The sequence below is a fragment of the Pempheris klunzingeri genome, chromosome 17, assembly GCF_042242105.1.
Source record: "Pempheris klunzingeri isolate RE-2024b chromosome 17, fPemKlu1.hap1, whole genome shotgun sequence".
Classification (NCBI taxonomy): Eukaryota; Metazoa; Chordata; class Actinopteri; order Acropomatiformes; family Pempheridae; genus Pempheris; species Pempheris klunzingeri.
This window is the reverse complement of record NC_092028.1, coordinates 6,305,533-6,331,546: the sequence shown is the minus strand read 5'-3', so window position 1 is coordinate 6,331,546 and position 26,014 is coordinate 6,305,533. Positions and strand designations below refer to the sequence as shown.

At 39.6% G+C, this 26,014-nt stretch overlaps 1 protein-coding gene across 1 annotated transcript; it reads right to left on the bottom strand.

Annotated features, from left to right (window-relative positions):
• Positions 1 to 2,017: 2,017 nt before the first annotated feature.
• On the bottom strand, positions 2,018 to 25,196 carry pdxdc1 (pyridoxal-dependent decarboxylase domain containing 1). Its single transcript, XM_070847593.1, has 22 exons — positions 24,995 to 25,196; positions 24,798 to 24,866; positions 24,265 to 24,354; positions 23,167 to 23,313; positions 21,869 to 22,058; positions 21,033 to 21,101; positions 20,862 to 20,940; positions 20,664 to 20,748; positions 20,233 to 20,281; positions 19,286 to 19,387; positions 19,035 to 19,160; positions 18,450 to 18,500; positions 12,453 to 12,513; positions 12,141 to 12,211; positions 11,730 to 11,835; positions 10,124 to 10,298; positions 7,988 to 8,106; positions 7,744 to 7,865; positions 6,948 to 7,040; positions 6,269 to 6,365; positions 5,431 to 5,529; positions 2,018 to 3,549 (listed from the first exon to the last, which is right to left on the bottom strand). The coding sequence occupies exons 1-22, from the start codon at positions 25,069 to 25,071 to the stop codon at positions 3,263 to 3,265; spliced, it is 2,364 nt and encodes a 787-aa protein (XP_070703694.1). The 5' UTR covers positions 25,072 to 25,196; the 3' UTR covers positions 2,018 to 3,262.
• Positions 25,197 to 26,014: the final 818 nt, after the last annotated feature.

The window sequence follows — 26,014 nt, the reverse complement described above, 5'->3', positions numbered from 1 at the left end:
ATAATCATAGAGAAGATTTTGCTTCATTTACACAATGTAAAAAATTAAATAAAGAACAGTAGTAAAGAAATGATCAACACAACAAGTGCAATAAATCTGATATAGATTCTTTTGTAATCTTCATTCTCACTGTGTTACTGTATTTAATCCACATTTTAGAACTCTTTCAAAGTACTAACGGACAACTCCAACCAGATCTGCACTCTGGGCTTTCATTTTTAGACATTTTCTGTTTTCATTTTGAGTTTTTACTCCTCAACGGTGGATAATTTTACACAAGTTGCATCAGAATGCTAAAATTCAGGTGACAGATGTTTGCATGTTCAGAGAAGTCCCATCACAGTTTGTATTCATGAAGCACTTCCATTTCCTGCTTTTCTACTGTTTTCTTAGCCGAAATAAAGTTGCAACACTTTCAGTGATACATTAAGGCCCCTTGACAAGGTGCAGTAACAGTGATCTCATAAAGTTTGTTGCATGCCACACAGTGTGAGATGATCTAACACGACTTTGGTTACACCCTGTGTGAGAGTGTGTGATATCAGTTTTGAGTGCATGTCTACAGGCAGTTATAACGTCATGTCAGACAGTGTTCTCTGTGCCATTTTATGTTGTATTCTGGTTGGCTTGTAGATTTGAATCATGCCAGCAGTTACGTTGTGAGAATTTATGACTCTATCAGAATTTTTCTCCAAAGTTCTAAATCAGTTTCCTGTGGACATGTCTCGCAGTGAAATCTCGGACCGCAGTTTTGATTGACAACCACAGATGTCACCACATTTCTCTCATGATCGACTCGCTTTCATCTGGGATGGCCAAAATGTGACAGTATAAAGAAAGACAATAAAACATGGATGTGTTTTGGGAAAAGGACAAAACGTGACATGCTAGCAACGAACAGGAACATCCACATGGCCCTATAATACGGCACTTGGATAAAGTTTAAAGGGTAATCCAGGACAGGTTTGGCAGGATGTTTTTGGCAAAGAACAGAAATATTCTTCATACAGTAAACACCAGTGACGCAACACTCGTCTGTGACAGAAGGCCACTTTTTGCTCAGGTTGCATTACTGACAAAATTAAAAAAAAAAAAAACATTTACATAATTAAAAAAAACTTAACGTTATCATCCCAGCTGCATGTGCAATTAGACTGAAAATAATGGAAATCTGATTTTGATTCACAAAGTTGTGGCTTGAGTTTATATTGGATAATGTAGTATTATGTTATAACAGCACTTTGAGATTTGGAGAAAGTCAGAATGATTGGACGAAAGGGTCAAAAGGGAGAAATAGGCCATACCGTTATGAAAATGAAGTCGTAATTTTGTTAGGCAGGTCATGATATTATAATATAATTTCACAGGAAAAATTTAAATTTGTAAAGCTATGACATAAATGTATATTCTAATACTCAGCCGTACCAAACAGAACAGTTTTTATGTTTCACCATTAAGCATCGCATTACATATTTCAAGGGCACTGAATTAAATGAAACCAATTAAATGTGACTGCATATACAATGCAGTAAGTGATTGTTAATGGCCTGCTAATATCTTGCTACGCTGAGTCTGACAGACAGGCGGAATTCATATTGTCAAGCAGATGGACAGATTAAGTGATTTAGTTAGGACACACACACACCAGAGCTGTATACCGGTAGGAAAGTGCCTGCAGTTAAAACACAAGTCTTTTGATAGAAAATATACGTGTACATGTGTACAGTCAGGGAGTGATAAAAATGCGCGTAATCTACTTTACCATTCTTGAAATACAAGTGCAACTTTACTCTTATAATATCATGACTTTTTCTTGTAAAATTACCACTGTATCTTGTTATATCTTATATAACAAGTTTTGCAATATGGCCGATTATGTCAAATGACACAATTTTGTCATATCATGACTTTCTCTTGTACAATTCCAATTTTCTTTCCTCGCAGAAAAACAAATTTAGCTCAGATTCTCAAAATGTTGTATGCTGTAAAAAGGCTATTTTTGCGATAACATATTTCTTGGAAAAGTACATCTTCATTCGTGTTATATTGTGATTTTTTTTTTTTTTTTTTTCAAACCCTTCAGCCTTCCTTCTTTATTTGTATTTTTTCTCCAACAGTAATTGTTGGTCAGTGCACAGATGAAGGGAGTGTTTCAAGCTTGTAAGCAAGTGACTTTTATTATCAGTAGGCATTTTTAATTAAATAGATAATGTTACTCTACTCCTTCTATACAGATTTCTTTTATTATAAATAATTATAGTTAGTAATTGGGTGGGTTAGATATATACCATCTGTGTAAACTATGTATAGTGAGGAGTCTAATACATCTCAATTACAGTAACACTCATTGCTTTAATATTGAGCTGCTCCATTTCCAGTTGAGTGTTAAAGTAAATTGAGTATTAAATGGAGACTTTGCTCCTGAATCATTCATTTTTCTCTTTAAAGCTAAAGTAATTCAGTGTGCAATATGGCTACTCCTTTGCTCCCTAAGTCATCAACTGACTGAGAGATCAGGGTAAAAAGCAAAACAAAAAAAGGGTTGGATGTCAGCTCTATTCCATCCCATCTTCAAAGGAAAAAAATCCATCCCAAAAGCCTTCATTCTGCTTTTTAGTGCATTCTTCTTCTCTGTGTGTATATATGGCCAACAAGGAATGTTATGATCTGTCAAGATATTTCTAGTGCAACTACAAAGGAGTGTGACAGCAGATCGTTTCTCATCAACCTAAAACATCAATGTCCAGGCAACAATTATAAAGGGGGACATTCAGCACAGAAGAGTCAAGTATATCCATTTCTCTCCTTATAATCGGCCGTAATGGAGCGTAATGCAATTTTCCCACACTGGCTCATTTGACTTAATAAAGTTTGTGTGCCAATACACGGTTGAATGAAGCAACACTCCCATTTCCATTTTTGTGAGTAATTAAAGGCATTCTGAAAATTGTGGGAAAACACATTTCTCAGAATTCTGCAGCAAGGACGGAGGAAAAATATCATATTAGAAAACTTTATCACTAAATCATTAAAATACACTAAACTCAGTATCACACTATGAGTATTTATGGGTGGGTTTTTCCTTTAACTGTGACATCCTTGCTGTCCTGACAAAGATGGGACAGAGACAAGCAGCCCACTCTAGCTCCATCAGTTCTGCCTTCAAAATTGGAAGAGTTGGATTGAATGTAAAAACACCCTTCTTTTTATCATCTGATACAATTTAGAGGACGGCTTGAGGACACTTGGAGATGGAGTCATCCTATCTCCTGCTCTGCTCCACCTCTTGGCCTTCAGGCTGGCTCTCCCCTGAGGCCACTTCAGCCTCCACCTGTGTGTGCACCTGTACAGAGGACTCCAAGGTGTTCTCTGGTATGACATCACTTGCAATGAGCGAGTCCTCCTCAGGTGCAGGTGGAGAGGTGGGTGGGCAGATGCTACTGCTGGGAGTAGTGCTCCCCTCCCTGGCTGTCTCCTCAGCTTGGTCAATGGAGTTGGTTTCACTAAGGGAGTCGGAGCTGGCCCCTGAACGCCGGAATAACCTCTGACCTATGAGGGCAATGTAAAGACAGAAAGTGCATTTGGTTAATGTGATAATCAGGCCCATCATATCCACTGATGATGCAGAAAAATTAGTACATGCATTTGTCACTTCTAGGTTGGACTATTGTAACTCATTATTATCAGACTGCCCCAATAAGTCGTTAAAGACTCTCCAGCTGGTCCAGAACGCTGCTGCTCGTGTTCTGACGAGAACTAAAAGAAGAGACCACATTTCTCCTGTATTGGCTTCTCTTCATTGGCTTCCAGTAAAATCTAGAATAGAGTTTAAAATCCTTCTCCTTACTTACAAGGCTCTTAAGGGTCAGGCTCCATCATATCTTAAAGAGCTCATAGTACCGTACTACCCCACTAGAGCACTGCGCTCCCAGAATGCAGGTCTACTGGTGGTTCCCAAAGTCTCCAAAAGTAGTTCAGGAGGCAGAGCCTTCAGCTATCAGGCTCCTCTCCTGTGGAACCTCCTTCCAGTTTGGGTTCAGGGGCAGACACCCTCTCTACATTTAAGAGTAGACTAAAAACCTTCCTTTTTAACAAAGCATATATTTAAGGGCTGGCTCAGGCCTTAGACCAGCCCCTAGTTATGCTGCTATAGGCTCAGACTGCCGGGGGACTCCTATGGTGCACTGAGCTCCTCTATTCTCTATCCTCCTCTTCCTCTCCATCATTATGTCTCATGTCAGCCAAATGTCTGCCTCTAACTTGCTATCTTCCCCGGAGCGTTTCTGTACTTTCTCATCTCTCAGGTTCCTGTGGATCCTGTGGATCCTGGTCCTGGCCCTGCTGATGTGGTTCTCTGGCTCCTGTGGGTCCTGGTCCCAGTCCCGCTAATGTGGTTCTCTGGTTCCTGTGGATCCTGGTCCTGGTTCTGCTGATGTGGTTCTCTGGTTCCTATGGATCCTGGTCCTGGTCCCATTGATGTGGTTCTCCATCAGCCAATGGATGTGCGTCTGTCCAAGGCTACAGCCTGTCCGTCCTTGGGAGCTGGATCTCTCCTTCACTGTGGTGCTCCCGGAGGTTTCTCTTTTCCCGCTGGGTTTTTTGAGTTTTTCCTTCCCGAAGAAGGAGGGTCATAAAGGGCAGGTGATGCCTCGGACTGATCCATCGGACTGATCCATTGGCCTCATCGACTGCTGGACTCTTTATTAGATTGTTCGTTCGCTTACACTTGTTTATTTCAGTGAACTTTGTAAAGCACTATGAGACAACTCTGTTGTGATATTGGGCTATACAAATAAAATTGAATTGAATTGATATGATTTCCAGATACCCACAATTCAAGAAAAGGGGAAAACACTGTTGAAGATGGCAACAGACAAGAAAAAATATGATTGCTTTGAAAAAGAAGACGAGGTCCTTTCCTTTCTCTCAGGAACTGCTGGGAAAAATGAGAATCTTAAGATGTATATTAAACAAAAAAAACTGTCTCAAAGTTGGAGGTGATGTTCTCCTGCCACAAACACACCGCTTACACACTGTAGCTGAAAACGATGCTAACTTCAAATGTGATCAGTGCTATACTTTATTAAAAATCGGACTTGGTCATGATTACAGCATTTAAACTACTGTCAAAGAAACTCAGAACTTTGACCCAGCCTTCCACGGGACCTATACTGAAATATCTGCAGAGAGCGCGCAGTTTCATCGACGCACCACTGTTCACAAGAAAACTATAGATATCATTAGTAAGTGAAAACAGTATTTTTAAAAAAAGAGAAAGTGAGCAGCAGAGTGGTGAGAACTGCATGACTGAATTTACCACGTGAGCCATTAGAGTACAGGTAAGTTCACTGTCTGCTATTATTTGAATATCAGCTTTGATTTGAGAATCAACATGTAGTAAGTAGTAATATGCAAGGTATGCAATCCTACCTGGCAGCCTCTTTGATGAGGAGGTGGAAGTGTCTTGCAGGGATGGCCTGTCTGTTTGGGCCTTGGTGGTGTATGTCCCCTCGGTGGAGTCCAGGGAGCCTACGGATACATGCAGCAGCACAGGGGTATTACACACAAATACAGACAAACATTTACATACTTTGATATGTACTTTTTGAATGAGTTTATCAGCATAGTACACACTGTGCTGTAGTTATAGCTTGTATGCAGCAAAAGTCACGGGACACCTGACTATCGCATCTACATTTAGATGAGCTTGCACCATTCCAGACAACCGTTGGCATTATGCACTCTCTGTAATGAGCAATGCGACAAATGATAGGTGATTTCTACAAGCTTAGTGTTTCAGCACTTGGTGGTTCCACTGTGAGTTTGCGTGTCTGGGCAATTGCTGCTCCTACGCACTTCCAATTTCTAATAAGCCAGAAATTTCACTGACTTGTGGCAAAGGTGGCGTCCTCAGACTACTATGTACCACGTTTAAAGTCACTGAGCTCTTTATGACCCATTCTAAATCCAAAAGTTTTGGCTATGTGCTGGATTTAATGCACCTGTTAGCAATGGCTCAAACTCCTGAACTCAGAAATCAGTAGTGTCCACAGATTTTTGGCCATATAGTGTACATCCAACAAACTGTACAAAATGTACATTCAGTGTCTTTGAAAAGGTTGTGTCTTTTTGCATATACATATTTTAGATCTGAATTAGAACATAAGCTAAAGCTATAAACAACTTTCCACTACAATGACATTAAAGTGAGTGTCATCAATAATTGTCCCAATAGGCTACAATCTCAGCATACAGTAAAACACAGTACCTGCAGCCAGGTTGAAGGTCCTGCCTTTTATGGAGCTTTGAACTGGAGAGAACCAGTTTAACACAGAACCAACCAGAGGAAGCTGTCTCATCATTCCCTATAACACAGAGACAAAGGAAGTCAAACATTTGAATGGAGCGGATTTGTGTACTCACATGGAGACCTTCACGCTGCCAAACCCACACTCATAATCAATCACACAAGAGAGCAAACAAACATGTCAGTCTCTACTCTAACTCTAATTTACTACATGTTACACCTCCACTGAAAGTCCAGTTCAGACCAAAGATTCATGACAAGACTGAATCGTTTTGCAGGGGTGTAAACTTTCTGTCTCAGCTTGACTCAAGCTGGCTGGTTGTCTGCAGCTTAGCTTATTAAGTTGCCAGTGGCTGGTTAAGAGGTTATGTCAAGGTAGTCAGGTAGTTGAAATGGCAGAGAATTGCAAGCGGTTGCAAGTTTCAGCTAAACTTGCTACAAATCTTTGGTCTGAACCGGCTTAACAAAATATAGCAATAAATTCACAGACACACACATAAACCCAGATTCATTTCCTGAAGATTTACCCTAAATTCTACCTGCCTAACTCATAACCTATTTTGATCCAACCTTAACCGAAATCTGAAATCAAAACCAAAACTTCATCCTACTTTTTCTGCACGCACGCACATGCACACACCTCTTCTATGAGTTTCTCTTCATTGGCCTTTTGCAGCTGCAGTTCTGCCTCCAGGATGCCTTTCCTCACCACCTCAGTCATGTTCTCCAAGAGCTACACAGGAAAGGATTACTTCAGTTTTAGAAATGCAACATAAAAGACAACACAGTAAACATACTATATTTGAAAATGAACATGTGGTTGGGTCATATACATTTTCACCAACAAAAAAGGGTATAGGGATATTTTAATACACTGACATATTATCAGTCTATGATAATCAATACTTTGTAAAACATTGTGATGGAATTCTTCCTAGCCTGAAGACGGCCTTCATATTTAACTCTGAAGTAGTCAACAATAAAGTCTGACATTTACCAATCAAAAGCCTATGACCTTTCCTGCTATGTAACTCCTTTGTACCTCTGCCTGGAAATGTCATGGTGTCATGTTAGCTACATGCTTTTAATTTGATAGATCAGGGCATGTGCATGATAAGATTGGGGGGGTCAGTGTTCTAGATATGATATTCCTATGTGATGAGGCATATCAACACATAACCATAGTTTGGTGTATTCCACATATTTAGACATTTTATTATACCTGATAGCAAATAAGAGTTTTTGTTTTTAAAGATGGGGTATAATTACACAATAACCATGATCATCCCATCTATAGCTAATCAAAATATAGCAATGGCTTTTCCAGAATTGGGTAAGAAGCTATTGCCTCAATGTAAATTGTTTATTCAATCTTCGATATGACTCGATATTACAAATGTCTAATGACCATCAAGTATCCTTAAAAATGCAGTTACCCTTCCACTCTCCTCTATGTCCCGTCCAAGGGCAGCTATTGTATCCACCAACTCTGAAACATCAATGTCCTCAGTGATCATACCAACAAAGATACAGTCTTCCTTTGTCCCAAACTCCGGGCCTGGGGAGATAGGAAGAGATTGGACAGAAGAGAGAAATAACGAAATAGTGATAGAAGATAAACACTGTGAATGACTTGTTTGACTTATTTGACAGGCCTCTCAGATGTGAAGATATACTAACCAGTGGAGAAGATGATGTCAGTGTCAAGCTCTTGTAGTTTTCTCAGCAGCTCAGTGTTGATTTTCTGCACCTCCTGTATCATCCTGTTTTCATCCATTCCTTCAGCCTGAGGCTCATAACTGAAAATCAACACATCCATCAAAGTCCCATGTTTGAATCCTACTGAGTGCAGTAGGATAAAGACCAACAAGTATAAATGAAAGCCTTCTGGTTTCATCTCTATGTATTATAAGTATTGGCTTTTTGTCGTTAAGACAGAGGTGTGTGTTTCATAAAGATTCTTATGGTTTTTTCAGACATGGCAGGGCCACTACTTAATGTTCCATAATGCTCATAGCAGCATTTGGTTTCTGGTACAAAGAGCAAGTGGTGTCACTGCTGAGTTCTGACAGTTCAGTTTGCATCAGTGATGGATTTAAAAAGTGAGTTTGTTATGGAAGCCTTAATTAATGAGAACTATGAGAGAGCAAAGGAGACTTCTCATAGTGAATCTACTTATTCTCTCATCGAATGCAAATTCGAATTTTTTTGCCTGTTTTATATTGTCCGACAGTGCTAAAGTATAGAATAACAACATTTTAAATTGTGAAATTGCAAAGTTCTGTAAAGAACTATCCAATGAAACAACTAGGTCACCTAAACATCTTGTGTATCACCACTTTGATCGCCACCAATCTCACCAAACCATCACCACTGGTTTCTGCTATGTTGACCTTACTTGATTTAAATCCTCATTAACTTGATAGTTCTTTACCTATCATCTGAATTACCTGAGAAATTGCCTACCAACCAAAACCTGAGACTCCATAACCCTAGGATGGGTGTTGAAGTGTCCTTGGAAAAGACACTGAGCCCCAACTTGCTCCTAAAACTGTGTGAATGTGTGGTAAAGAACAGTCTCCTCCAACTCAAATTCCTCCTGAATACATTTTGTGTAAAAAGGAGGAATGTGAAAGTAATGTAAAAGCACTTTGAGTGGTCAAAAAGACTAGAGGCGCCATACAAGTACAGTCTATTTACCTTCCAGCTCTTCACTTCCACTGCACCTCTACCACTTATCAGTCTTCTATGTGTTTTGCTAACCTTACTTACTTAACCACCTCAACTACCTGTGGAATTTCAAATATAACTGTAATCATCCACATAGTCAGTTTATCAACTTCACTTCTACTTAACACATCCCATGTGCTTCAACTGAGATTGCAAATTGCCAAGCTATATTTTCAAACTCTTGTTTATCCAGCTGGTGTTTTGTACCACCAATCTAACCAATCACAGAACACCTCCACTTAATTTATTCCACACATCACTGTTCCTAACATACCTGTTCCTAACGTACCACTTCATTTATCTGAAGAGGTGCTCCAACTGGAACTCAACCCCGACTAACCAAGTACTCATTGGGCCACCTTAGTATTTGGTGGTTTAATGATAAACTATTTATGATTATATCCATGTAGGCAGAAATCAAAAATATGAGAGTGCTGTGCCTAGTAAGGTGAACATCACATACAGTTGCACTCAAAAGTATTCAACCGCCATTGCAAATTAGATCTACATCTCAAAATTGTGCTAAATTTGGAGAAACCACTTTTAATATTAGCTGTATTGAGCTATTTAAATTGTTCTTGTTTAAGTTGTTGCTTTTGTAAGTTTGTAAAGTTCGTACATTTTTCCAATACACCTAAATGCAATGGGGGCTGAATATTTTTGAGTGCAACCGTTTCTAATCTCTCTCTATCTATTCAACCTGTCTACATTAATCTGAGATGGTTTATCTCAGACAGGCTCTGTATTGAAAGTGTAACAAATGTTACAACACTTGGACCTCAACTCAAATTACCAAATCATTTCACATTACTGGTATTTACCCTTGACAGAAAATTCCACCCACGATTATTATATACAAAAAATAACAGCTGACATTGCTATGTAATAATTCATAGATATGCAAAGCTCCAATTCAAAGAAATTATTTTTAATTACTCTGTGTCTATGTAAAGCAGCATATTGCAGCTGCTCCATTAAAGATATTGAACGACACATCCAAATACAAGGTAAAAATGGAGTCACAGTGCAGCCAGAGTGCAGCCTGTCTTTACAATAGCAGTTCCTATAAAGCATATCCATTCTTACCGGACAACACCCAGGCCAGGCCAGCTGAGCTCCTCTATGTATCTGAGTGAACGTGAATGTCTGTGGGTCTCCTCTCTAAAGTCTTGTCTGAGGCACATTGTGGAGCTCATCATAGGCACCAGCTCTGACAGCTTTTCCACCAGGTCTTCAACATCCTCTTGCTGGGTTCCCAGAACTGGACGGGTTGGAGAAAGTCATGGTCATGACTGTTTCCTGTTGATGTTTTAGCCCTCACTGCCAGTATTTAACATACAATGCTGTGCAAAAGTTTTAAAAAAGGCTTTAAAAAATGTAAAATTTAATTGTTTATTTATTTCTCAAATAATTTATTTATCAATTTACACAATGCAAAGTGTGCAAACAGAAGGAAAATCTAAATCAATATTTGGTGAGACCACCTTTTGCCTTCAAAACAGAAGGAACTCTGCAGGTAGGTTATTCCAAACATCTTGGAGAACTAACCACAGATCTTCTGAGGATGTAAGCTGCCTCAGATCCTTCTGTCTCTTCATGAAATCCCAGTCACTTACGGGACTCCTTGTTCTTGAACATGGTTCCTAATGACATCGGCTGTATGTTTGGGGTCGTTGTCCTGCTGCAGAGTAAATTTGGGGCCAATCAGACGCCTCTATGATGGTATTACAAGATGGATAAGTATCTGCCTGTATTTCAGGACATTAATCCTGACCTAATCCCAACTCCATTTGCAGACATGCAGCCCCAAACTTCACCAGCTTCACTGTTGTCTGCAGACACTCAGTATTGTTCCGCTCTGCAGCCCTTCAGCGAACAAACTGCCTTCTGCTACAGCCAAATATTTCAGATTTTGATTCATCAGTCCAGAGCTCCTGCTGTCATTTTTTTGCTTGTTTCCACGTCAGAGGTTTGGTTTTTTTGGATGCAATTCTTCCCTAAAGACCAGTTCTAGCCAGACTATGGACAGTCCCACTGGTTTCTGCTAGTTCTGAGCTGATGGCACTGCTGGACATCTTCCTCTTTCAAAGGTAGTAAACATAATGTATCTTTCATCTGCTGCGTTAAATTTCCTTGGCTGACCACTGTGTCTACGTTGCCTGTTTCTTTGTGCTTCTTTAGAAGAGCTAGAAGAGCACATCTTGAAACCTCAGTCTGCTCTGAAATCTTTGGCTGCAGTATAACCACCTTGTGTCTTGTTGCTGTGCTCAGTCTTGTCATGATGACCTGTGACATGAAACTGTCTTCCACAGCCTCACCTTGGTAGCAGAGTTTGGCTGTTCCTCCCCCAGTTTTAAGCCTCCTACAGCCATTTCTCTTTCAGTTAATGACTGTGTTTCAACCTACATATGAAATAGATTTAGTAGGATCACTATGATCCTACTAAATCCCTGACTTTGTGCAAGTGTACCTAAAAGAATTGCTGCTGTTTTGAAGGCAAAGGGTGGTCACACCAAATGTTGATTTGATTTAGATTTTTCTTCTATTTGCTCACTTTGCATTTTGTAAATTGATAAAAATAAACAATCTTGTATTTCTGAAAGCATTCCTACTTTACAGCATTTTGCACAGTACTGTATGTTAAAAATATACACAACAGAATGTTGTTGCTGTGTGTCTGTGTCCACGTTACCTGCAGCAGTCAGGAGGGGACTGAAGCGAACACATGTACCCTCATCTTCAAGCTCCACCACATCTACCCCACTGTTGGGAACCAGTTGGACCAGCTGTTCACCAAGCTACACCCAGGAAAAATCAATAAAAGAACACATCAACTGTATGGTTAAAAGTCTAACAACAAAACTGAAAAAGGTTTACTTCTAACTGAGACTTTCTGTGACTGATGTTGTTTTGAAACTATATGCAAAAGTGCAAACAGCCAAAGAGAACGGAAGAGTGAGAGCTTAAACATGTGACAGAATAGCATAGGTTATCACCTAAACATCCAGAAATCCAGTAATATTCCAAACAGTTTCATCCATATAAAATATCACGTAGACACAAAAATATAAAGTACTATAAAGTAAGGAGGGAAAACACTTACCCATCTGTTGAAGGCATCGACCAACTCTTTCTCCCCAACACAGTAACCTTCCACTGAGCCCCCACTGGATGCTAACACAATAGGAAAAAGCAAAATGGTGGGTGAAGTAAAATTAGAACAATTTAATATGATTATTTTTGTGTATAGTAACCCTAACCCTATTATCCTGATATTGTGTTAATATGTTAAGGATTTGGTTCAAAGCTCTCAAAACTAGTAAGTGGACCTTTGCACTTAGATTTCTTATTATACAAATCCTTTTTAGTTTGCCTAGTGGCTAGATTAAGAGGGTCCAGGATATGCAACCCTTACCAGCACTCACTTCCTGGGAAAACTTGAATAGCACCACAGGAGAGCTGAGTTCATCCTCCACCTGTTGGAGACACAAACACAGATCAGGAATCCGAGACTCAGGATGACTGTTATTAGAATTAACAAGTGTTCTGCTATATGACATGCAAAATAATCATCATCAATTGAGAGGGGGTGATGTAAACATGGATCTGAGGCTTTGCTTTGTTTCCATGTCTACTGAAGCTAATATGTGTTATGTCTGTGGGGATTGTGAATGTATCTCCCATCCTGGTCTACATGGAAGTGATATCCTGAGTCCTTGCCTCTCAGTGGTATGGAGCAGCCCAAACCAAAGACACAGCTCCAGTTTACTAGATTTGTCTGGAGTTGGCAGTGTCTGAGATGGCATTTGATTAGCAACAATACATTGTTGAAACATACTTTTTTTGCAAACTAATCAACATGTGGCATTGGGCATTCTTATTGCTCCATTATCACTGTAAAATATTCCAAATGTGAGTCTATGAAGCATGCAACCAGGTTATTTATGCAGGCAGTACCTGGACATATCTGTGGTTTTGACCATATCACCCAGGGTTGATGTCTCCTGTTTAACATTACCTCAGTATTTTTGTAAAACTGTTGTATGCCTTTTAACCGTAATAAAATTCAACAAACAACTGATCTCAGTAAAGTTACATGAGGTACATTTCTACATTTTCTGAACCACTAAGACAGGAAATACAACCCATAGTGAAGCCCATTATTGATGACATCCAGGTGAAAGGTAAAGGCAAGCATCATGCCTGGGTGGGGCTGAGATGAAGGCTAGTGTTTCTGCAGTGTTGATATGAGGGTCATGAATAATTCACAAGCATGTGTGGCATTGTGAGGTTATCGAAACAGAAAAAAATAACCGTAATATGTTTTACCCATAATAAAATACAAATGATAACTGCACCCAGGACAGGTGTCAGGGCCTCAAAGTTTGTTGCTGGCTAAAACCCCCTTTCATATGCTGGTATAACACCCATGCATCAAATGGCCAGGTGTGCACATGTGTGAAAGTGGGCAGGGTTTGAACTTCTCTCTCAAGCTTTCTTTTTTATTCTTCATATAATTACATCCATACACTTTTTGTATTAAATTCGACCCTCAAATGCCTTTGAGAGAAGACAGTCTGAACATGTGTGCTGCTATCCCTCTTGCTGCCCCCCCTTTCTATGACGCAAAAGTATATGCCAAAAAGAATCAAAAGTATATAATCACAGGAGAAATCCAGCATTAAGTGAAGCAACATAATTGGACAATACCTAAGAGTTAACAACAGGCACAGCTAAAACACCAGCTGAAGGTTCAAGAAGTCCACAACATGAGGCCATACATGCAACTAATACGGCCCTATTCCAACATGGCACTTTTCTTTTGTGATCACAAGTGGACAGCTCTAAGTTCATGAACGTAATTTTAACTAACGTATTATCAGAACTAAAATGTTACACGATAATCTCTAGAATCTTCGCCCTACTGTGTATTCCTGTGGAGTGACATGTCTGCCTCCTGAGCCCTGTTCATCAACAACGAGTGAATCTTAAATTCTTTGTTTCTATTCCATGGATCTGAGACTCTGCAGCTCCATATGCACTCTCACTTTTCTCTGCAGTTCCCTGCAGTTCTAATCCATGTCATGGCAAGAACCCCTCAACTAGCACTTCAGATAAGAGCCCACATAGACGCGTCGCACAGCGGAGGCTGTGTGAATCAGGCCTTCATTTTTGAATTGCTGCAAAGAAGCCACTACTGAGGAAGAACAACAAGAAAAAAAGAATTGCTTGGACCAAGAAACAGAAGAAGAAGGGAATGGACATTAGACCATAAAGCTGTACTTTGGTCTGATGAGTTCAAATCTGAGATTTTTGGTTCCACCAGCCATGTCTTTGTGAGACGCAGGAAGGGTGAGCTGATGGTTTCTACATGTGTGGTTCCTTCTGTGAGGCATGGAGGAGGAGGTGTGATGGTGTGGGGGTGATTTGCTTTTCAAGGAGCACTTAACCAGCATGGCTACCACAGCATTCTGCAGCGACATGCCATCCCATCTGGTTTGTGGGACCATCATTTGTTTTCCAACAGGACAAAGACCCCAAACACCTCCAGGCTAAGTAAGGGCTATCTGACCAAGAAGGAGAGTGAAGGAGTGCTGCTGGTCCCCACAATCATTCAACCTAAACCCAGTTGAGATGTTGGAGAGTGAAGGAAAAGCAGCCAACAAGTGCTCAGCACCTCTGGGAACTCCTTTAGACTGTTGGAAAACCATTCCGGGTCACTATCTCATGCAGCTGACTGAGAGAATGCAAAGAATGTGCAAAACTATCTTCTTCATGTGTTAAAAAAAAATATTCAAGATATAAATCAGTGACAAAATGTAAGCTTAAGATGACTGCGGGGTCAAAACAACATTTTTTTCTAAATTGATTAAAATGATACAAACTAACCATCATGATAAGCAAATGAATGCTAAAGTAAAAAATAAATGTAAAAATGAACTCATGCAATATGTCTCCAACTGATTGGGAACAAAAAAGCAGAAACATACATGAAACAACTAACCCAAACTATTGGACAGAATATACATGCAAGATTATAAAATCAATATTTTGGCTTCTGCAATTCTATTCGTCTATCAAATATTTTTGGGATCTCGCAAAAAAAAAAAACGTACTAGTTCTACTACTGGAGAACATACATGAAGAGATCAAGACTCTCATTTGTTCCTAGTAATAGGAGTAACAATAGTTGAACAAATTACAGGAAACTGGCTAAAAGATGATGAATGAATAAAGTCCAAATGGTAAATGGTCTGTATCTGCGCCTTTCTAGTCATTTCAACTACTCAAAGCGCTTTTACATCACATCCTCATTCTCCCATTCACACATCGTTCATGCAGGAGGAATATAAATTGGAGGAGACTATTCTTTCACACACATTCACACACATTCACACACTGAGGCAATGCTTCAGGAGCAAGTCGGGGTTGGGGAGTTGAGGAAGGATATTTTAAATGAAAGTTTTTTGAATGAACGTGGGTGAGGCATATAACAGTTCTAAGGACTCTTGCTAGATGATAAGGATAATAATATGATTTTAATTGTACTGATGTCTTTCTCTTTGTATAGGGGTATATACAAAAAGTCAATATGTGCCTATGCATGTGTATACACAGATATCTGTCTGTGTGCTTAATTATGGTACCTGGTTTTTGTTTCTGTATTGGCCTAATGCATCCTCTGGCCCAATGTCAGTTCAATATCCTATGAACTGATATATGGAATCAGCTATCTTATTTATAACTACTTTTTTCTCTTTGTTTTTATGATGCCACTTCGTGCCAAAAGTGTTGGCCTGATTTGGCATGATAATAGTAGAAATATGCTGATTTCATGTTGTATAGCTGCGCTGATGCCATCTACACTTGTCAGTTTTTGGAGATTTTTCGGTGACTAATTTCATGGATGTAGCCAGGTGACTAAGAATTCTTAGCCTGCCGACAAAGTTCAAATTGGTTCTGTTAATTACCCAAAAATTTGAATCACTGAATAAATCAGACGTGGACAGTTATTCAGAAGACCAGAACTGAGATTCAAAGGATTTAAAGGGTAATATGAGGTGGGTTATAATTGGCAAATAAGTTATAACAATATGTCAGGGATAAAATACTGAAATATCAATTAAGGATTTATTGAAAGTTTATAAACTTCAGTTTTTGAGCTATCAGTACCATAATCCCAAAACACTGGCTGCTAAACTGATGAGCCTGTGAGCTAACACCTCACTCTGTCAATCAGTCACATCTCATCCTGTTTGCTGATGACACTGTAGTGATAGACCAGCCCCTGAACAATGATGAGAAGGCCAGCCTGGAATAAATGGGTGAGCTATCAACATGGTGTAAGCCAGAAACCTCTTACTGAACATCAAAAAAATCATGGAGCTGGCTGTGGATATTGGGTGGAAGCAGCAGAGAAACTACACACCCCTGTGAATCGATGGCACTTTTATCAAGAAGGTGAGCACCTTCAAGTACCTGGGGGTCCACATTACAGGGAATCTGGCACACAAAAACATCTTGGCAACTAAGGCAAGGAAACGCCTTTACCACCTCAAACAGAAATTCAAAGCCTCTTTAAGAGTCTGAAAGACCTTCTACTCCACTGCTGTGAAAAGCACCCTAAGAGGGAGCATCACCAACAGGTGAACATAAGGATGTAATGAGATGCAACATCACATGACACATTCATTAATTATTCATGACCCATTTATTTCTTCCAAAAGCGACAAAACATAATGAGCGTGGAGAGGCATTCCCTGAAGTACCTCAAAGAACATGCCTGAGTGGTCCACATCCTAAACAATTAGGAAGAAGTGAACAGTCCATCAGCCAATGGAGACCCAAATACCGCTGAGCTGATGTGAGTGAAGGAAAATGGTCAGGAGTGGCAGGAAGAAAAAAAAGAAGGAGAAGGGAGGACAGAGGGACAAGGGAAAGGGGAGTGAAGGAGACAGGCAGAGGCTTGGTCCCACCTACAATAGAGAGCATGAGAGAGCCCAGAACGTCCCGCAGTGAAGCCCCGGAGATGGGCGGGATCGGCGACACCACACCCTGTAACCAAGGCAACCCACACCGACTATAACTACAGCTATATCCACACACAGAACAGACTCACACATGGGCCTGCAAGCTCATACACGTTCGTATCTTACTAGCACAGAGGTACTTCAAACTCAGACTGCAGCACCTTCCCAGTTAATGTGGCTGACTGTGATGAATTCATGAATTCATCCTCCTGTTACCAAGCTACTGTGAGTTTGAGTACCACTGTGTGATAATCCTGATCCCCAACACTCTGATTGTTCACTGCATCTGGACTACAGTTGTGTTAATGCACAAAGTTACTAATCCCAGCCACTTTACCAGGATGAATTCACATCACATTACATCTCAGTGACTGCAGCGTTTGCCTTGAGTGGATGCCAGTGAACAAGCCTTTGAGCCAAGTCTGAGACCATTTCAGTATCAACACAACTCTGGTTTTACCATAGACAAAGCCTTGATGAAAGAAATCTCTGTCTCAAGCACGTCCTATAAACACAAATGAATTGCATCTTTGAGTTTAATCATGTGTTACAAGTTCCAAGCATTATTTATGAACACACAGGGAGACCTATATTTCTTACCAAATACAAAAACTGCACCTGAGCTGCCTGTTATGTAAATAACTAAACAGAATTAAAGGCCTCTAGTTTCATGGTGGTGTGATAGGGCTCAAAAAGATCATTTATTGATATATGTTGTGAGTTTTATATATTCATATGATATCAGTCTAGTGTGATTGTCAGTATGTGTGTCCTATCCAGAGGCTCTTCAGATAACAAAGAAGTCACAGGTGCTACTGCAAGAATCACTGGTGAACACAGCCGGCAGGATCCACATACTCAGCATTACAGGCCATTATCAACATTTTACCACAATGAAACTAAAGGTCAGAGACAAATATCTGCACAAATCTGAGAATGATTTGTTATGATGGCCGGTACTTCATAGCATACTTTGTCAGAAATGTATATTTTCATCATCATCATCATACCTACAATGATCTACTTTTTCATTAAGATGAAATGTTTGCTAAAGGGTGAGCTTTTGTAAATCCGTGAATGTAGTCTGTCAGGTTAAACAGGCAGGACAGCCTATAGTGGGCAGTTCTGTACAGCACTGTGACATATACAATGGGGCTCTATTCTTGCTGAGGCAAACAATACAAAGTCAAACGTGCACAGCATGAGTGCACGAGGCATGAAGACTTTTGGATTTTTGGACATTTATGTGCGTTCCCACAAAAACTTACAAAGCCTGACCAGACAGCATAGTCATCTTTTACTATAGTATACATTATTATTATTATTATAATTATTATTATATACGTTATTTTTTTATGGTAGAGAATTAAAAGAGCACCTACTGATGTTTTGATGGAAGCCAGAGTTTTTAGCTTCTGCAGGAGCTGCTGGCTCTGGAAGGGAGACAAATAAAGGTGAAATAATGATTTTCCATATGTAACAATGCAGTACATTATCTGCCAATACTTAAAGTTTTTTTGGAAATATGTTTATTTGCCCGCAAACTGAACTGCTGAAGATTGATACCATACTGGTGCGTGTGCGTCTAAACTGGTGACAGCATGGTCAGCCTAACTTAGCGTATATACCGGGAACAGAGGTCTAGAGTTCCTCTAAAGCCCACTGAATAACACAATGTACCTTGTTTCTTTAAATGGTAAACAAGAAGTAATTTTGGTTTAAGGGCAAAGTAAGTGCAGGCAGCTTCTTGACATATCAGTGCATCCATCTGCCAAGCACCTCAGTACAATACAGTCTCTGTTTCTGGTAACAGTCTAGGTTGCCAGGTTTGGTTGAGGTGTACAGGTTTGGTCTTGGTCTCTAGTGCCGAACCAAGCAACCCTACTGCACAGTAACTGTGCCCAGCTATTCTGCACATACCTCCTCCAAATTAACAAAGCCCATCTCAGGAGTAAAGTGATGCTCACCAGAGCAGAGGCATGTCTGATCTTTTGGACAATTCCATTGTGACCGAGGTATTGCAGGGAGAGCCAGAGGGGCAGCGCTCGCAACTTCGCAACAGGCTGGCTGGAGGTCAAACCTGCTGCTAGAGACTTGACATGTAAAACACACAGACACACAGCAGTGAGTCATTACAAGAACAACAAGGAGAGCAAGGAGAGAAAGTTCATGTATTGCTCTGTATTGAATCTATTTGTGTGAAATTATATGAGCCCACCAGTGCTGGGTCTTCGTGCCTGTAGAGGGTGACTGCAGTTACAGCAGGCAGTCCCAGCCAATGACCTGGGGTCAGTGTCATACTGTCACTTCTGTTGGCTGCCTAGGGGGGAAAGAAAAATGTACACAGATACACACGTCACAAAAGAAAGCCAACTGGATGGCATTTCCTGTCATAGAAGGCAGACACCCGTCTGTCATGATCAAAGTGAGGGGAGACGATAAAACCACAGACAATAACAGCTAGCTCAGAAATGGGCAGGTATACAGAGCGGAGACTCGCACGCTTGCCTGTTTTTGTCTTGCAATACTTCAATCTCTCTGTTCCAGTTTTTTTACTCTGTGTACATTTGATTATACCTGTTTTCAATCATGAAATTAAATTTCCCCACTATATAAATATTCTGCTGTAGTTTTATTCAGACATGACAGGGCCCTGGCAGACTGATCCACAAGGCTCATGTGGCACCTGGTCCATGTAATGAGAGCTGTCACTGCTGGAAAACTGGCTTGGAAAGTAATAACAGAAAGGAAAAGAGTTTTTGTTCTGTCATCGGCTGCATCAGCGGTGGATTGTAAAAACATTTTTTACAGCTGGAGACTTAAAGGAAAGGTTTATATTGTTTCAGGTTTGTCTTGAAACCTCATCACTAACATTTAAATCGCTTTTAGAAGGGATCTCTTTGTGGTCAACCACTAAAAAGGGATCTCTTTGTGGAACAATTAGGACCAATTCCCTTTAAAATGTACATACAAGCATGTCATTATTAATTCAAGACAGACTTATTAAATCAAAACCTTAAAAAAATGAGTCTTTCACATAATGGCCATGATCAAGAAAAGAGCACACATTTAATCTCCCTCCCTGTATTGTATATTTAACTTCCTGCTGTAACAGCCTTTGGGTTGTAGCCCTAAAAGGATGAGAGTATTCTAAAGTTAGATTACCATGATGGCAGAGTTGACCTGACTCAGTATCAGGGTTGCCAGGTTGACCCTGAAGGAAAAAACACAACACCATAACAAATGTTAAACTTACAGCACTGCCAGCAGGGATTTCAGTCACTTAACTGAAATCAGACCTGGAAACGAAATAATTAGGTAATAATTTATTTAATAAGTTATTTCTAAAGGTGATGCTGCTTGTTTATCAAAAGAAAAACAAATTAGAAAGCACCATGTTAATTTTATTGCAATTAATATATGATGAATTGCATAATCTCCGCTAAATTTACTTCTGTGTGCCATGCAGTTGCATTTGGACCGCTTCAAGGCTGTGATAATCTGCACTGTCAATACCATTGGCATGAAAAAAATGATTTACAGTTGCATCAACTGTTAATAGAACATTACTGCAGAATGTAATAGAACTGACTTACCCTTCCACATGGAGCCACATGCTATACTGATCACACAGGTCCTTCAGACGACCCAGCTTGTCTGTGTGTCCTGCCCCGGGGGTACCTGGGAAAAAACACAAAGAAATTCTCTGTCTCTACAGCAGAATAAGTCTTATAATATAATTTGAAATGAATACCGTTTTCAAAATACAGGTTTGAACTGTGATGTTCCTTCACCTGCGTTGGCGATCAACAGCAAAGGAAGCTTCCCAGCTTCTATGTCCTCTTTGATTAGTTTGTCCAACAGTGCAACGTCCTGACAATAACAAACAGAATACGAGTCGAAATAAATTCTTTTTAATTAATTAAAGTGTGTTCTGAATGTGTTTTTAATTTGGATTCTCCTACCATTTGGTGTTGGGATCCGAAGATGGTATTGCATGGTACTGTGCACAGACTAGAGAGAGGCAGGCCGAGCTAATGACACAGAGACTGACATTAAGGTCGCATTCTACTACGTATGCAACTGGATAAAACACAATAAAATCTCTGTAGCTATGTGATCCTGAATGCTGATATCAGTCTGATACTCTATGGCCATATACAGTACCAGTAAAAAGTTTGGACACATCTTCTGATTCAATGTTATTTCTTTGCATTTATTATTTTCTACATTATCAAAACTATGAAGGAACACATATGGAATTAGTTAGTAAACAAAAAAGTGTTAAACACACCAGTACATATTGATACTGATATTTAGATTGAGGAATCTAAAATCTAAAACATATTCTGGTTTGTTTAATACTTTTTTGTTTACTACATAATTCCACATGTGTTCCTTCATAGTTTTGATGTCTTCAGTATTAATCTATAGTGTAGAAAACTATTAAAATAAAGAAAAACCATTGAATGAGAAGGTGTGTCCAAACTTTTGACAAGTACTGTACATACATTATTTAAGTCAGAGTTTTCATAGTGCTACCAAGAGGATACTTTTTAAATATTTAACTTTGCTGAAATCCAGGAGTAAAGGCCTCCAGCTAAATAAGGCCTGGATGGCATCTCTTGATTTCAAAGCCCCTTCTGTAAGACTTGAATATTTCTCATATGCCATGGCATTATGGGATTCGATATGGGATTGGATAACTTTTCTACAAGGAAACATTCTCACAAGAATATTCAGATGACATTTTCACACACAGGGGCTTTAATCTTGTGTTTATGTATTCCGCCCCTCCTACCTGGCTACACAGATGCTGCCCCAGTCCCGGCCTGCCAGAGGCACTCTGATAGATGACTGGCTGTTTGGAGTTGAGGACTGCATAGCCCTCAGAGGCATATTCCTCGTAACGGGCATTAATGACCAACCGACACACTTTGACTAGGCCATCCCTGTCATCCTCATGGAAGTAGGCTGAACCATTCTCATACCTGAGGGACAGATTAGATTACATTAGATTAGATTAGTGCTGAAAGCAAGAAGTAACATTAACCATGCTTAACCAATGTGTTGAGTCACTCAAGACAACAAACTGTTCAACTACAAAATCTGACGCAGCATTTTTTTTTTTTATCATGGATGAATTTTATCCAGGTTTCACCCATTTTTTTCCTTTTCAATAAAACACAGATGTTTTTCGTTAATTAAAACCTACAAATTATGAGAACAAGATGTCCCACACTGGCCAAAGAAATCGGACAAGATGACTTTTGGAAGAAATCACTTTACGTGGTATTTTATAACTGTAGTTTCTGCACCTAGAAAAGAAATATCATTAAATAGAAAATAATTTTGGTACCAGTTCAATGTTTTAGATTAAACTTGGAAACATTTGTGATAAAACCAATGGAGCTCAGTCTCTAAAACTGATATATTTTACTTGAAAGAACAAACTATGAAATTATCTGGTGCTTTTTTTGAGTTGAGAAGAAATTCTTATTGGTCTGAGCCGTTTTTCATGTTGCTGCTGTTTTTGTAATAAAGGTTTGTAGGCAATTAGGAATTTCATAATCAAACATGTACGCCTGCAAAATCCATTTAATGTCATCTCCATAGTGAGATGTTATGGAACTATGGCTTTAATAAAAGCTCAGATTTTTGTCAACACTGTAAATTCATTCATTTGACTCACATTCATGGTTTAAACAATTAGACAAATACAATGAGTATTACAGAGGTTGTGACTCTGTTCAGTTTAAAACTGAATTAGCTGACTAACTTAAACTAAAAAATTACTGATTAAAAAAACAAACAAACTACTGAACCCCAACTGACTATAGGGACAACTAACCCCATATATTTGTGCACTGCTGTAATCAATGACATCACTTCATTTTAATGACTGTAATGTTATTTGATCCAAAAGACTATTTAAACTGTAACCACTGTGATGCAGCCTGTTATCCTGCCCCACGTTACCATCTGCATGTGATAGTGTGCTACTGTGCTCCTGCTGATGCTGGTATTTAATCTGTTATCATCATGTCGCCAACACAACCAGAAGTGATTTCTTTGGTCCAGTTCTGTTCTGCAGCCTACCTGAACAGTCTGCAGAGCCACAGTGTGGTGTCAGACAGGATCCGAGTGGTCAGCTTCCGCAGTCGTTCTCTGTCCAATACAGAGATGTAGGCTGCCAGGCTGTGACCCAGCAAGGCCATGTGACCCTGCTCACCCACATTCTGCATCCTACTGGAGACATCAAACAACAGCATTATCATACACATACTATGATCCTAACTTATTTCCATGGAGGACTGTCTGTTGTCTGATTTCAGTTATCAGTCAGGCCAGTTTTGATGTTGTTTCCTATAAGCAGCTTCTGAAGAGCAGCCTAGATGTAGACAAGCTCCACGCATATATGGGACCAGGATGATGAGAACTGTGGACCAGCACCCGCCCCGTGTGACTAACCATTTTAAATGTTTATATTCCAAGCAGCACGTGTGCTCCCATAAATGAGATCAGCACAACAGTTGTCATGTTGTCCTCAATAAAGAGCCCTAAAGAAAATCTAGCTAAGAGCTCCTTGTCTGGAGCCGGGCCTGGGGACATGTTACAAATTCTCAGCCAGCTTTTTGATTTCACGTGAACAGCACACCACTGCGTCTCTTGATTTTGTTTAAGTGCAACATGTTAATCCTTGTTCTAGCTCTTCTCGTTTAGCTACCTGGGGACTGGACCAGGTTTAGTTTTGCTTAGTGACGAGACATTAAGGGCATGGTTGTTGCTTTGAATATTGTATTATCCCATCCTTTCAATAAATTCAAATCTCCATTTTACTTCCTGTCAGTTAATTCACAGCTCTAGAGTAGTTTTCCCTTTCCCTTGTGTGTGTCAATTGTTAGGCAATTTCCTTGCATTAAATAACTTTTAACAAATTCATCTGGTTTTATGTTGCTTCCTTTTCCCATAGGGGTTGGATCGTAACAGTGGGCTAATGCTTTACTAAGTAGAACTAAAATCAGCACAAACATGAGAAATTAAACCATCTTACTAGTTATAAAAAATGATTTACAAATGATGTTGCTGATTTGGATTAAACAGCATTTAGAAAAAGAATTTCAAAGAGACCAAACACTAAATACTGACAAAATGCTGACAATACCATGCTTTTTTCGACTGATTAGCTCCACTTACTGTTGGCTGGGTCTGTCCTCCTCCTCTTCCTCCTCCTCGTCATGTATAAGGTTGTGAACTAGGTGCAGTATAGTGGCAACATCCTGACCACTGCACAGCAGGCGCAAAGAAAGAAACGGTTGATGCATTTCGAAATCGCTTGAGCCTTTTTAAATGTCATAAAAAAAATAAAAAATAAAATACATAGACATCAAATATAACACTTCACTTCACAATATTGGCAGGGAAATTGAACGAATGGAAAAATACATTTGACTACACTACTAAACACAATAATAAATGGCTTGAGTAGGGTCCTTTATGATGAGTGAAGTATAAATCTAAGTCACATTTACATATTTATATTGACTGTTTAAACCAGACTTCAATTGGTTTGAAAATATTCACTCTTGGATTACTTTTGGATTGATTTGTCTGAGTCAGTCAAGTCAGGGTTTTCACAAAACCTTGCTTCTATAAGAAGAATACTGTGAATACTAGTGTTCTCGTTCTCATATTACCACATTTTAAAAGAAAGAGGGAGAAACTCTTACTCTCCCTGCAGGGGTCCAGGGATGCTTATTCTGCAGAGGCGTCGCCTCTCTGGTCCTGCCTCCAACTCTCTAAACAGATGCACAGTGCAGAAAACACGGAGATCTTTGGTTGTAAATTCAACGAAAATGGTCATTGTTGTACCTCGTGATCTTTATTTTCTAAAATAAAGAAATAAGTAAATAGTCTCCAGTCTTACCTCTGTCCGTCTCCCAGGATTCTCATGGCTTCACTCAGATTCTTTCCCACTTGAGCCAGCATGGAGTCCACCATCATCTAAGGCGTGTCTGTATGTGTGTGTCAGTGTTGTGTGTGTGTGTGTGTGTGTGTGTGTGTGTGTGTGTGTGTGTGTGTGTGTGTGTGTGTGTGTGTGTGTGTGTGTGTGTGTGTGTGTGTGTGTGTGTGTGTGTGTGTGTGTGTGTGTGTGTGCTTGTACACGTATGCTGAGAGAGGAGAGTGTTAAATCAATCAGTTCAAAATCAGCCGTTGCAGTTTATGTGTGTGACACATTTAATTCACATATGAAAATATATCAAATGTGTTTCTATCATGGTAAAATACAGTCTTTGCTGTTTGATACATGTAAAGTTTGTATACAGGTGGAACAATGAGCAGACAGAGGGAGAGAAAACTAAGCCATAAAAAGACCATAAAGAGAAGTATAGCACGTTAGATAGCACAGCACCCAAGGGTCTGCTCTGTCTGAACAGATAAACAACCATTCAGTCCTCTATCATTTTTCCCTTCAGACCTGAAAAGTTTGAATGAGTTTTCAGTTTTATTTAGTTATGGGGGACCCCATGTGAACAGGAATATAGCAGCATGCTACTTACAGAATAACTCCAGCATTTTTAAACCAGGTTCTTATTAGTATTTTTTGTCCGAAATGACAAAACAAATGACTAAACGTTGTGGAATTGGAATCAGCAGCTGAGAACAGGCAGTGAACGAGCTACAATGGGAACGTATCCTCGAGGGCAATTACACAAGCTCAAAGTGTGTCCACTAAAAGTGCTTGTTTTTTCCACAGACAGGCTCAAATTATTATTATTATTTTATTATAAAATTACAGAGAGGATCCTGACACAGATATACCTGTAAGATCCTTTTTGTTTAACTAAAAACAGCCATTATATTGCGCAGTTTAAAGTCACCAGACTCCATTGTCATTTTACTTGGGAACTGCTGATCTACCACTGCCTCAATCAGTCAGTTTGTT

Bases quoted from the DNA above. Each gene is read 5' to 3' on its own strand.
- pdxdc1 (XM_070847593.1), bottom strand. From the start codon at position 25,071: ATGATGGTGGACTCCATGCTGGCTCAAGTGGGAAAGAATCTGAGTGAA. The intron at 23,314-24,264 runs GTAAGTGGAGCT...TGTCTCCAGTAG, and splicing joins GAGGACAGACCCAGCCAACA to GATGCAGAATGTGGGTGAGC. The intron at 19,388-20,232 runs GTAATCTAACTT...TTTCCCCCCTAG, and splicing joins AGGTCAACTCTGCCATCATG to GCAGCCAACAGAAGTGACAG.